The sequence below is a fragment of the Nannospalax galili genome, unplaced genomic scaffold, assembly GCF_000622305.1.
Source record: "Nannospalax galili isolate Female #2095 unplaced genomic scaffold, S.galili_v1.0 scaffold321, whole genome shotgun sequence".
Lineage (NCBI taxonomy): Eukaryota > Metazoa > Chordata > Mammalia > Rodentia > Spalacidae > Nannospalax > Nannospalax galili.
This window is the reverse complement of record NW_008345972.1, coordinates 236980-250680: the sequence shown is the minus strand read 5'-3', so window position 1 is coordinate 250680 and position 13701 is coordinate 236980. Positions and strand designations below refer to the sequence as shown.

Sequence of the window (13701 nt, the reverse complement as noted above, 5' to 3'; positions counted from 1 at the left end):
CATGGAAGGAGCTCTCCCTGGGTAGCTGCAGGAGGGAAATAGGGACCAAAGGGTGGGCAATGAAGTCGAGATATGCCTGGGCTGCCCCCCTGGAGCCTTTGTTTTGTGTGTGACTGGAAGTCACCAGCAGGGCTGGTCAGAGGGAACTGATCATCTGGTTTGTGGCTGAGAAAGGCCTCTGGCTGTTGGGAAGAGAAATGGCTGCCGGCGGCAGGAAGAAGTAGAGGCAGAAGAACACTGCACTGTCTGGAGAGGAGTGACAGCGGATGATGCTGGGGTAAGAAGGCCGACTTAAGACCTCAAACGAGGGCTGGAGAGATGGCCTAGCAGTTAAGAGCACTGGCTGCACTTGCAGAGGACTCGGGTTCAAATCCCAGCACCCACATGGTAGCTAACTGGTCCTAACTCGGTTCTGTGGGATTCAATACCCTCTTTTGTCCTTCGAGGGCATTGCAAGACACAGGTGCATTTAAATACATGAAGGCCAATACAATCATGCACATAAAATAACAAATAAAATTTTTAAAAAACTTTTAAAAACTTCAAACAAAGGCCTATACTGATACAAAGCACAATACTGAAAGTGACAAACCTTGAGCGATTAGAATTACTCTTGTCAGAGTATTGCTATAAATAAGATAAAATGACATATCTGTCTTTTTCATTCCTTTGATACTGGTTAATTTAAGCTTCTACCATGAATGTAAACATGGGTCTGGCATCATATCTGTATATGTATTAAAAGTTTAAATTTTTATGCTTTTTATGGTTTGAATAGGAAATATTCCCCAGAGGTCCATATGCTAAATGTTTGGTCCTCAACTAGTAGTGCTATTTGGGGAGGTTCTAAAAACTATAGAAGGTGGCACCTAGTTGGAAAAAGGTCACTGGGGGTGGGGCCTTGGTTTTCTGCTGTCCCCAGCCCTTCTCGGTCCACAAATAAATCACTCATCTCTTCATTTGGTAAATGCAACATTCTCTGTTCACCCATATTCACTAGATGGGGCACTGTTCACTCTCTCCTCATCCATCTATTCCTCTGATACATAAGTCACTCACTCATCATCTATTTATGTGACAGGTCATCTTGAGCTTATTGATGCATTTGAACACTGTACTCTATTGGATGCTGATGCACCAGACATTGGGATAGTTCTGGACTCTAGTATAAACTAGACATAGCAACTTTCTTTGAAGATGTCAGATGAATATGAGACAGATAGAGAAAGACATCACTGGGTCAGATACTGTCTGCTTAGAACAGGTAAGGGCAGAAATGCTGGGTTAATGGGAGTCATCACAGCACTGAAGCAGATTTCAAAGTAGGGAAGTAGAATGGACCTGCAGGAAGAATGCTCAGTATGGAGGCAACCTGGGAAGGGCCCGAAGGAGGCCTGCTGCACAGATGGCACCGTGCAAGGCACCAGGGGCATGGACTGCCCACTGTTGGGCTTGAGGCTTTTGGAGAGTTTGGAAGCATTGGGTTCTAGATGCAGAGCAGTAAGTAATCTAGTAGCAAGGTCTGTGCCACTCTGTGCCGTGAAGAAAGGTTCATATTCTCCCTCTGAGAGTTCTCTGCACAAGTTCTAGGTGACTTCGGTGTAAGGGGGCAAGGATGGTGGATCCAGATGTCACAGGGAGAGTGGAGGAGGGATAGTGTACAGTGACACAGGGCTCCCAGGGGGAGCATGCTAGAAGCAGTCACCTGGCTGTCTTCCTCGGGATGGCAATGCCTCCTGGATGTCACTGTAATAGGCTTCAAACTCTATACAAGAGGACAAAATTACAATATTTCATTTTAAGACAAAATTAGGGAGTACTGAGTTCTGTAAACTAAAGCCCTCCCCCAAAAGAAAATCAAAAAAAGATTCTGCATGGCTAAATGCTTAGGATTTCATGATTGTCAAGAGTTGGAATGTTGCAGATCAGAGCCAAATTATCTTGAATTATTTTTAGTTCCCTTAATGGTCATTAATTGTCCACTCCCATATATGATCTAACATCTTTCTATCAAGTAAAGCCTTTATAGTGTATTCTCAGCACACCGCTACTGGCTACCAATCTACAACCTAAAAATGTCATCAGTCAGTCTAAAACCTATAGGAGTGCCCCTCCCCCACTTTACTGTAAAGTCATCTACCTGTGGTCCCCACCAATGTATTTGGCAAATGCCTTGCTTTGTAACTTTTTTTAGTCTATGACTAATAAAACTTCATGTAACCCCTTCCATGGTGGAACTCATTATTAAGAGCAGTCTGTATGTGTGTCCCTGGGCCACTGTCATTCATGTTTGGAAACTATATCTAAGCTGACCGTGGTGACACACGCCTGGATTACCAGCACCTGGACAATGGAGGAGGATGATCAGGAATTTGAGGGCAGCCTTAACTACACTGGAAATCGGAGGCCAGTCTTGGCTACATGAGAACCTGCCTCAAAACAATAAAAACAAAATACTATTTCATTCCCTTGAGGTGAAAGCTGTGCTTTGCATTGAGTGAACCCAGCACTCTGAGTCAAGGCAAAAGGTGGGCATGATTTCTTTTTTTTAAATATTTTATTTATTATTTTTATTATATGTGTATGCATGTATTGCTTGCATGTAGGAAAGTGTATCCGTGTCGTGTAATGCCTGCAGAAGACAGAAGAGGTTGTCAGATTCCTTGGAACTGGAGTTATGGACATTTGTTAGCTGCCATGTAGGTGCTGGGATTCGAACCCGGGTCTTCTGCAAGAACAGTCAGTGTTCTTAAATGCTGAGCCATCTCTCCAGCCCGTGGGTGTGATTTCAAACCTGATCTACCCTATCTACGTCTTCCCAGGTGATCCTGGTACCTGGATGTGTAAAGGTGGTAGCACTTACCATCAAAGGCAGGGGAAGAGCTGGGAAAAGGCCAGCTTCCTTCAGGGGTGTTCACTGTTAGCACTTCCTCACCCAGGGACCCTGGCTCTGGGCTCAGTGAACCATCCCCAGAAGGCTCGTCTGGGCCTGCCATAAGACCAGGAGCAGGAGTTTCGTGGCTGGCTGCTGTGGAGTCTGTGGAGGTGCGTCCCAGGATGGAAGGGGCAGGCCAGTCCAGAGTCATGCGCAAAGGCTCCAGTGAGTGCGGTGCCAGTGACCCACTGGGATCCTCCTGCAGGTTTGGCTCTGAGAACTTCAGAATGGCCCCAAGTGCTGAGGTTCCCAGTAACCCCACGGTGCTACAGAAAGGGACTTAAATTAAATACAAGTGCAACAGGGTTAAAATCTGGACCAAAAATACAAAACATTTGTTTTTCTTATATGCATGTGTGAAATTCTCAATAAAAATTTTAAAGGTTATAGATGTTCACACTGACAATACTAACAATGTTAGAAATGGAAGACATGTATGATATGCAAATAAAGATGTGTATATAGTTTAAAAAAAATATGTGCCCCATGAGGCCAGAAAGATGGCTCAGCAGGTAAAGACATTTGCTACACAAGTTTGGTGACCCAAGTTTGATCCCTGGAAGCTTTGTGAAGGTGAAAGGAGAAAACCAACCCCACAACGTTGTCCACTAACCTCCACATGTGCATTGAGGCACACCCCCCACATATATCATGTACACACATACACTCACTCACAACAATGATAATAAATAAAATTAAAAATAAATAATAAATATACAGGTTAAATAAGCATGTTGACTGTGGTGCTATTTCCTCTGAGGGGCTGAAGAAATGACCCAGAAGTTAAGAGTAGTGACTGCCCTTGCAGAGGACTCAGGTTCAGTTCTCAACACTTACAAAACAGCTTATAACTGTGCAGTTCCAGGAGATACAACACTCTTTTCTGACCTCTGCAGGCATAGCATGCATATGGTGAACTTACATAAATGCGGGCAAAACACTCATACACATAAAATAGACATAAATCAATAAAATAAGATAAAATAAAATAAAAAGGTATTTCCTCAGGCATAGCATGACTATCATCAGCCATCATGGGCAGGGGTCACTGTGGTGATCTATGTAGTCATGGTAACACAGGAAGCAGAACAGCACTAGCTAGGTCACGGCTGTTAAGACTAGTAGAAGGTGGAGAGGGGCCCAGGACCCTCACCTGAGACTCCAGAGGTTCATTTCCTCCTGTTAGCTGCATGGGCGGTGGGGACTGTTACAGTGTACAGGAGGTGGGAAGTAAGGTGAGAGTGGGACCCAAGGGAGGCTGTTTTATGAGTCATCATCCCTCCTGGGATGGTCTTTTTGGTGATGCAGCTGTTTTGAGTCACCCACACTCCTGTGAGTAACTCTCATCCATGCTCCTGATTTGGGTAAAATCATGTTTGGTATATCTTAGTGCCCTATTTGGGCTGAATGGGCATTTGTTCACATCTTCCCAGGAAAAGTCACACAACACTACTTTAAACAAATATGACAAGAGTTGGAAACTCAATGCACAAGAGATCAAGATTCTGGAGTGTGGTCCCAACCTAGCAGTGGGAAATCGATACACGATGTAAATGTGTGCGAGTGGGAAAAGGAATTCATAGCCCCTTCCCCGGATTTGGCCCAGGCTCCATAGAGAACCAAGGGTTACCCTCTCAGGTCCTATGAACCCCTTGCATGAATGTATTCTGGAAATAATTTGGAGCGTATGGATTTTCTCCTGCCACTCCCATTCCCAACAGTGAGGATCTGGTGTAACAATTCTAAAAAGTATCTCAGAAATTATGACAACAGAGAAATAACAGGGGGGAAAATCCACAGACATATAAATGACACCCGCCACTCAAGAAAGTGCATTTGGCCAGGACGGCTCCAGGTTCTTGGAGACACGTCCATCTTGGGAAATCACTACTTTGCTGAAGCTTACACAGCGGCTGTGCCCCAGTGCAGGATCCCCACCCAGGCATGGGCTTTGAATCAGGAAAATCTGATTTGCCTAATGTATTCGGGATGCTTCTCCTGCAGCTCAGGTGCAGTCGTACTGGGTGTCTTCATGTGGGTCAGCTGTCCTTCGAGCTCTGCTTTGTACTATTCGAAAGCCCTTTTGAATTGACTGAAGAAAATACGGGAGGCAGCCAGGGGAGGCTGAGCAGTGCCGGCTGCCCAGCACAGAACACAGCTCTTCTATGTGCCCCCGAGCTGTCTCTCTGAGCATGTCGCTATCATGTGGGAACTCAATCTTAACCTGATTTACACCTCAGTGTCCACTCTGTGGGGCAGTATGAGGAAGGATGAATGAAGGTATGGTATTCGTCAGCCCAGGCAAACATGAGGCATGAGAGCACAGAGATTATTCTGATGAGCCTGGAGGGTTTCTTCAGACACCCTAACACTGAGGAGATAACACACACATCTGGTGAAACCGCTTCCTACCCAGAGCACCTCCCATCAATAACCAACCACAGATCCAGATCCTGTGTTATCATTACTGATCAATACAATTGTAATAGTTTTCAGTTCAATACTCTCCGCCCTCCTCCCCCATGCATTCTCATAAAAACCAAGAACCCCTCTGATGCCATTTCAGGAGCTCTTATTCTGAGCAACTACAATTCTGTTTCTTCCCTGTTGGCCATCCTCATTTGGTCTTTAACAACTGCTCTGTTCGCATGCTCAGTGTACCTCATTCACCCATGCTTGGGTGGGCTTTTTGGTGATGCAGCTGTTTTTGAACCACCCATACTCCTGTGAGTAATCTCACATCCCTGCTTCTGACTGGAGCAATCATCTTTGTTTTGGTGCCCTATGTGGTGTGAGTGGACAATTGTTCGTGTCTTACTGGGAGAAGCAACATAACACTACTTTAAAGAAGATGCATAGGCTCTTTTTGGATTGCCAGATTGGATCACCATCTTTCATCCAAGAAAATGGAATCTTTGAGAGGACCTTGATATCTCCAGTTAGTAGTACAGAGTGAGAGCGTAGAATCAGGCTCTCCTGAGCACTTGTCCCAGAAAGACAGGGGTGACTGGGCAGGAGAGATCAGCTCAGACTCCCCTGATCTATTCTTATTACACAGACAGTTTCTGTGATGCCTAAGGGTGTGGGAATTTCTCCCTACCAGTAAGCAAGCTATTGAGCAGCAACACCAGTTGGTATTTCTACTTCAGTCCTCATACTGTCTACCTGGGTATAGCATTAGCTCTCACAGATCATACAGGATTATCCCAACTTCAAATGCCCAGCGGTTTCACTTCACTAACCAATTGACTCTAAAAAGGGGTTCCCATCATCTCCTCCTAGAACAGCTCACAGAATTCATAGAAACAAATTCACTGGCTCACTGTAAAGGACATTATGGAGGACAGAGATGGAGGTTTGCACAGGTGAGGTATGTGGGTAGAAACCAGGAGTTGTCATGCCATTTCCAGGACTCCACGCTCTAGGAAACTCCCTTTCTTCAATGATCCTTGTCCTTTTTGACTTCATGGAAGGCTTGGTTGCACAGATATAACTCATTAAATCATTTGGCTCTGGTCGTTGGGCTGGCCAAGCCTCATTGGGGAGATAGGGACTGCTAGCTACCTGTCAGCTCATCAGCATATAAAAGCATGATCACTTGGAAGATTCCAAGGATTTTTAGGAATTGTCTGCCAGGAAAATGGGGACTTGAAACATAATATATACTTCACAGTTTTATAGGGCCACAGTCCTCTGGACAGTGAGCTGCATCATAGAGCCTTTCCATCGGCTTCCTGTGGCTTTTCAAACTAATAAAATTGCCCAAGTGAATCTCCTTACAATCTCCTTACAACATGAGCAACCATTTGGGGTGCCTTGTCCATTCTGCAGTCAGGCATCATGGTTCAGGAACCACAGAACCCTGAGCCTTTTCCTCCATCAGCAAAATGGAGCACACATTATACCTTGCATCCCACTCTTTTCTGTGGCATTGACTAGGAAGAGATCCCAGGAATAAGAGAGATCCCGTGCATCTCCACAGTCTTCACACAAGGCTTGGAGAGAAAGTTCTTCATTCCAGTTGATGCCGATGTCTTTAAAGTTGACCCAGGAGATGTGAACAAATCTGTAACAGGCAAATCACTTTGATGTTGTAGGAAAACAACATGAGGGTTCTTTGGTTGTATTCATTTGGGCTCGGCCTCTTTGAACAATCCATGTTGACTCTGCATTGTGAGAACTGAAGGCAACATCACAGCCTGTGTGAGGGAGCACAGGACCATGTGACCAGCTTCCATACTGCATGATCTGACCTAATACACCAGGCAAGCACATTCGCACCTCACCAAGCTCAGGGAAGCTGTGAAACATCTTCCAGGACCAATAGTCCTGGGCTCTCCTTGCCTCATCACTGAACCCTGTGGCCATGTTCTCCATACACGTAGTAACTTAGCACCTGCACTAACCCCTTACTTCCTCACCCCAGACTTGTCTCCACAGCTATGAACCACTTTTATCTGGGTTCTTCGAGCCATCTACCTTTGCCGCTGGTGTCTACCTCAGCTTTGTGTCTTACGTGGGTAGGACTATTGGCTCATGAGTTGCTCCATACCCTATAATCCCACGGCCCAGTACCCTGTACAATCCTACATCCCACACACACAGTCCCGAGTCACCACAGCCATCTCTTGGTCATTTCTCTAGGCTCCTTTGCTGACCCAGCTGTGCTTACCAAAGAGCATTTCATGAACCCTAGTTCCTCAAGATGCCACCAGGTGGTGTGAGAAACTATGTTGGGCTCATCATATGGATTCCTTTCCTGAATGACTTGGGAACCACTTACCAGACCCAGTACATGGGGCTGGAGACATGGCTCAGAGGTTAAGAGCACTGGTTGTTCTTTCAGAGGACCTAGGTTTGGTTCCCAGCACCCACACAGAGGCTAACAACCTCTCAAAACTCCAGTTCCAGGGGATCCAATGCCCTCTTCTGGCTTCTGTGAGCATTGCATGACACTGGTGCACTTGCATACATGCAGGTAAAACACTCATACACATAAAATGTAAACAAACAAACAAATAAAAGAGACCCAGTATAGGGGCGACTTTCTAAATGTATACAGTGTTTCCTGTGCCTTTCACTGTGTAAAAGTGTAAGTGGCAGGAGGATCATAGCAGGAGGACCATGGCAGGAGGATCATGGCAGGAGGAGTCTGCTGCTTCCTCAGGAGCCACGCAAAACACCATATGTTTGTGCACCTGTCCGTTTGTGTGTGTATATGTATGAACAGCCCTTGTCTGTAGTTTCAGTTGCCAGCAGTCAACCAAGGTCTGGAATACTAAATGGAAAATTCCACAATAAATTGTTTGTAAGTTTTCACTTAAGCCATTCTGAGGAGTGTACAAAATCTTCCTGGAGCCCAAAGTGGGCTCTCCTGGGCTCCAGTGCATGCTCAGTCACCTAATAGCCCATCCATTTGGAGGGGAACCCAGCTGCTGCACCTTTGCCCATCCAGGCTGCTCAGCTTGGGTCCTGGTACCTGCATTTGGTACCTAGGGATGTCCATGTGGCTACTGTGGTGGCCTTGGTGCTGAGGGGCTTGTGGTTTGGGTCACAGCATTTCTTTGCCTCTGCCACCCCTAGTGGTCTCAGATGTCACAACTGGACTCGGGCTTGTGTCCCTCTAGTGCTGCAATCCCTAGAAGTCTCTCAGAGCCTGGCTTGGGTCTCACATGGCTTTGCCTCCTTCTAAGAGTTCCAAGCACTGGAATGTTCTTCCATCTTGGGGATAGGTGCTGTAGCAGGAGGGATCCCTCACTTCCTCATTCAGAGTGCCTGCTGTGTCAGCATTAGACTGGGAGACGGCAGACCTGGACAAGTCACCAGCCCCTCCCTGGTCCCTACCTTCTTCCTCCTTAGCAATGGGGCACCCATGTTGTCTAACTCCACACTTGTCTCCACAAACACAGACTCCTTTCAGACTATCACCAGCCAGAGGGCTCAGCTCCACAGGACCAGGGCAGGGGTACCTGAAGGCAGGGTCAGGACGGGTGGACAGGAACACCTGGGCTTGAGAAGAGTTTTGGCCATTGCTGGAGACTGTCAGTGTCACAATGAACTGGTCACAGCATTCACTGAGACATTTTGCAGGGAAGGAAATTGCAGGAGCCCTGGTGTCCACTTGGTGTGGAGTGGAATCATCAAAGCAGGGCCACCCTGGCAAGCTGCTGGCAGTGCAAGTCCAGTAATACCTGTTGGAGAGGCCATTGGAGGGGCATAGTCAGCATTGCTATGTGCTAAGGGGGCATGTGGGTGAGAAGAGATGATACCCCTCACTCTGTTGATGTTAGTAATACAGGGAGAGCTGGAAGCTGGGCTGTCCTCCCCCGCTCACTAACTGGCACAAGGCCCACTGCACTTGACGTAGGGTCTTGCTTCCTGCTGGCTGGCACATGTCAGCCTGGCTCCCTTCCACCCCTTCTATATCTCCTGTCACTCCCTGTGCATGGCAGCCCCATCTGCACACAAGTAACACAGCCATGCTCCCCTAGTCACTCTGCCAATGCTGCATCTCATCATTGTGACAGTTCCATTGACAGACAGCAATGTTACACCAGTGGGAATTTAGGAAGAAACACATGGGGAAGCTGCCATGTTTCACAGAGCTGATAAACAGTGGGGCCAGCAGGAAGCTCTAGAGATTCTCCTTCATCTTTCTGTAAAATGATGGTTGCCAAAGGCAGTAAGACAAACAATTGGTCCATCAGGGTCAAGTGGAAAGGCAGCATCTCCCAGCCTTAGCGGGTCTTACTCCAGATGGGGAGACACACTTAAACAGGCATGTGGCAGGCAGGAAATGGCACAGAAATCTCCTAGCTAGCTGTGCCAGTCCCACGTGGGCAACCTGTTTCCTTAGGTGCCACTTACTCTGAACTGCTGCTGAACCCATTTCCCTAGCTGGCTTGCAGGTACCACATTCTCATCACTTCTGTTCCCAGAGCTGCATGAGGTGACGTTGCAGCAGTCTGTTAATCTCCACTGGGCAGAAACATCCTCTGGGTTCAGCAGAACTCAGTGCCTAGTGCAGGTCACAAGGTGTGCGGAGCAACTATCCCGTGAATCCCCTGGAAGATTCCTTATTCCCCAAGAGCACATTCAGGACTTTTCAGTGGAAAACACTGAGCTCTTCTGGGGCACCATGATAGGTGCTGACAGTGTGGATGCAGCATCGAAGGAGACACAGCCTCGGTCTGTCAGGACTGGGGGGAGAAGAAGAAGCACCGCCAGCTGGGAGCTGTGCCTACAGCAGGTAAACAGGTGGATTCTGGGGGAAGCCTCTCCCCAACACTGCACTCAAGCAATGTGGGGACCTAAAGGCCCCACCTTGCAGAAGTCCAAGAGACAGTTACTGGGGGCGCGGCCTGACTTGCTTTGAAAGTCTGAAGAATACGTCTGCACTGCTGAGGAGTGCATGATCAGCGCTTGACCATCCTAAGATACACCCTCGGGGGGGAGGGGGGATTTCCAGGTGCCTTTATAAGCTCTGTAACACCTACAATAAATGAGTCCCTGCTTGACTAGGCTCCCCGTTGCGCCTGAGTGTTCCCGGTATTGGGGACAGCATGGGCTGGCGAACAGCGTGCTTACTCATCCCCAATTATCACTGCGTGGGGGTCGCTGGTTCGAACCCCCGGCAAAGCAACATTGCATCCCACACCTGGGTGCAGCAAACACTGAATCACAGGGGTTAAGACAACAAAGGAACCTCTTGACTTACTTATAAATGTATCTGGCTCAGGGATGAGACCAGTGAGAGTTCTGCTGTGCTGAACTACACACTCAATGAGGAAGGACAGTAAACAGCAGGCATGGAAATGAGAACTAAAGAAAGACAGGACTGGCCAAGACAGCTAGGATATTGGCTTCCACTCAGAGCCAAAAGGGAGTATAAGAGGTCAAAGTGTCAAAGAAAAGGCTTCTGGAGTTTTCTAGAAGGCTTCATCTTCTGTCTTAGAGAATCAACTGCAGGTAATGGACAGAAGCCAAGGCCCTGGTAACTTTCCTCTCAAAGCAAAGGAGGTGTGTGGAGCTGGTGTTTGGAAAGACCCACCCACCAGGATTTCCTAACAGAGGGGACATAAGTGTGAGAAAGTGATGTCAAAGATGCACTGAAAGTTTCCATCTCAGTGACTGGAAGAAGAGCTTCCTGGAGGGACACAGGGAAGGCCAGTGGGATTTGCAGCTGAGGTGATTTGAGGCACAAGAAAGGAATACAAAGGGGGCTTGTGCATAGACCAGAGCACTCTGGTGGAAGACATGAGTCTGAGGCTATGGGGAGGGATGGATGAGTGGAGGATGCGTGCTGGAGGGTAAAGGATCATATCAGGAGACTGGGGGCCCCCAGGTGGGGCTGCTGCTGCTGTGGCCAGAATCTATAACAGCAAGAGCTACACCACAGAGCTGAGCAGCGCTCTTGCCTCCCAAATACCAAGGCGTCTGGGAAACCAGAATCTTAATGAAAGGGCAGCATTCACACCACACATTCCAAAATCACATTTTAAGCATCACCTTACAAAGCTCCTCACATTTTATTCTCCCTTTCCTACATTACCTTGTATTTGGATAATGAATAAAACAGTTTACCTTAAGAAAGCTGGTATGCTTAAATGTTTCAAAACTATTTTGGTAGAATTCCCAAACTAACTCCTGACATTCCTGAGCCAGAGTTTGGAGAAGCCAGAATGTGAGAGCCTCACAGCTCTGTGTCCTCACCTGAGAGCAGCTCCAGGGTTGTCAGGATCATAGGACTGGGATCCTCTGAGGATGATGGGCATCGAGGTGGCCCTGGGGATGAAGATGTGTGTGCCCTCGGAGATCACACTGACAGGTGCCCTGGGTCGCACCTCCACAGCAACACAGTAGTTGCTATATACCACACTACCTTTGATCTGAACCTGCAGGGCCAATGACAAGGGGCATCACATAAGGATGAAGCAGATACTTGTGGACAGATACATGTGACACTAACCTCTAACATCAGCTAGAGGAGTTACCTACAATGTGCCCATCTGAGGACATGGCTGTAGGGAAGAGCATGAACCCTTCTCTATCCAAGTCTCTGTTAATATGCAGTTGTCTGGTATGTGAATATAACTCCTTAAATACCCATGCTCCCTCTATGCACATGGTGGACAGTGTCAGACCTCCTCTGTCCACAGTAAATGTGTCCATGGTCTTGGCACTTGTTGGCTTCCTTCACCTAGCTACTTCCAAAGCCTGGACACATAATGGTCTTTGGAGAATAGAAATTTGTATGAGAATATTTCTGCTTGTTTGTTTGGCATTTTTTTTTGTTTTGCTTTGTTTTTTTGTTTTGGGGTCGGGGGGTTGAGACAGAATCTCCCTGTAGCCCCAGCTGGCCTGAAACTTGCTATGTAGACCAGGCTGACCTCAATCTCACAGAGATTCGCCTGCCTCTGTCTCTCAAGTACTGGGATTAAAGACGTGTGCCACCATATCCAACTGAAGAGTACTTTTTTTGAGAAATATTTTTAAACTCAGAAATATTGAAACATGTTACAAGTAAGTTATTCAAAGTATGCTTTAAAAATCTTGATGTTATTTGAAAAATAAAAACCTACTATCTAACATTTGCTGTGTTTTTGGGGGGGCAGTCTCAGCCAATCTGGATTTTCTTTCTACAGGCACATGGGGCTCCCTGCTGGTCACTCTCCTGATGAGGACCAGTGATCGATCAAATGACTATATGGCTATGTTTAATCTTCATCATCAGTGTGGCTGGATTTAGAATCACCATGGAAACACACGTAAGTATGATCCAGTGGGTGTCTCCAGAAAGGTTCATCCAAGAAGAGAAGATCACACTGAATATGGATGGCACGTGTACTGGGGTCCTGGACTGAGTAGAAATGCTTCCTGATCAAGGATGCAATGTGACCAGCTCCTCTGCTCCTGAAACATGCTTCCTCATGTGAGGGACTGCACCCTCAAATTAGGAGCCACAGGAGCCACGACCAACTCTTTTTTTTAATATTTTATTTATTATTTTTATTTTATGCTTATGAATGTATTGCCTGCATGTATGCAAGTGCATCCATATCATACTATGCACACAAATGTCAGAGGAGAGCATCGGAATCTCTGGAACTGGAGTTAAGTGCTGGGAATCGAACCTGGGTCCTGTGCAAGAGCAGCCAGTGCTCTTAACCACTAAGCCATCTCTCCAGCCCCTCAACTCTTTCTTAAGATGCTTTTGCCAGATGTTTTGTCACAATAATAAAAGAAACCAGCTCATCTCCCTCTGCTTCCCTAGGCTGCACAACCCGCCAGCCTCTCTCCTGGGGAAGTCCAGTGGTGCACAATGCGCCTTGACTCCCCCAGCCTCATTCACTCTCCCAGCTCCCCTGCCCCATCTCTCCTCCTAGCCTGTGTACTGGCCCATTTCTTCTCTTGGCACCCCAGACACTGTGGCTGACCTCTCGGCCCAGAACCACCACTGCTTCCTGATTCTTTTCATCCAGACCAAACCAGGAGCCCTCTGGGACTGGTCCCACCCTCGCCTCCCTCTACTTTCCTGGGTGGCATGGCCACCAGCTGCCCAAGACCAGAATTTTCCTGGGCCCTGCTCCCAGGCCAGTCCAACCCCCAAATTCCTGAGGACAACATCTTTCCTGGGGGGATCCAGACCTTAGGAGAAAGCCTGAGAGCATCTGAGCCTTATCTGACTTGGGCCTCTGTGGGAACTCCTGAAGACAAAAGCAATCAGGCCACTCCAATATAAAATCAAAAGAGAGAACCTGAAGCCT

General features: G+C 47.3%; 1 protein-coding gene across 1 annotated transcript in view; it reads right to left on the bottom strand.

Annotated features, from left to right (window-relative positions):
• Pkd1l1 (polycystin 1 like 1, transient receptor potential channel interacting) overlaps positions 1 to 13701 on the bottom strand; it is a 151820-nt gene that overhangs the window by 94045 nt on the left and 44074 nt on the right. Inside the window, exons 10-14 of the mRNA XM_029567884.1 lie at positions 11648 to 11829; positions 8905 to 9126; positions 6841 to 7001; positions 2864 to 3214; positions 1706 to 1765 (exon numbers count right to left, since the gene is read on the bottom strand). Of these exons, the coding sequence (XP_029423744.1) occupies positions 1706 to 1765; positions 2864 to 3214; positions 6841 to 7001; positions 8905 to 9126; positions 11648 to 11829 (976 nt within the window). The remainder of the gene's footprint in view (positions 1 to 1705; positions 1766 to 2863; positions 3215 to 6840; positions 7002 to 8904; positions 9127 to 11647; positions 11830 to 13701) is intronic.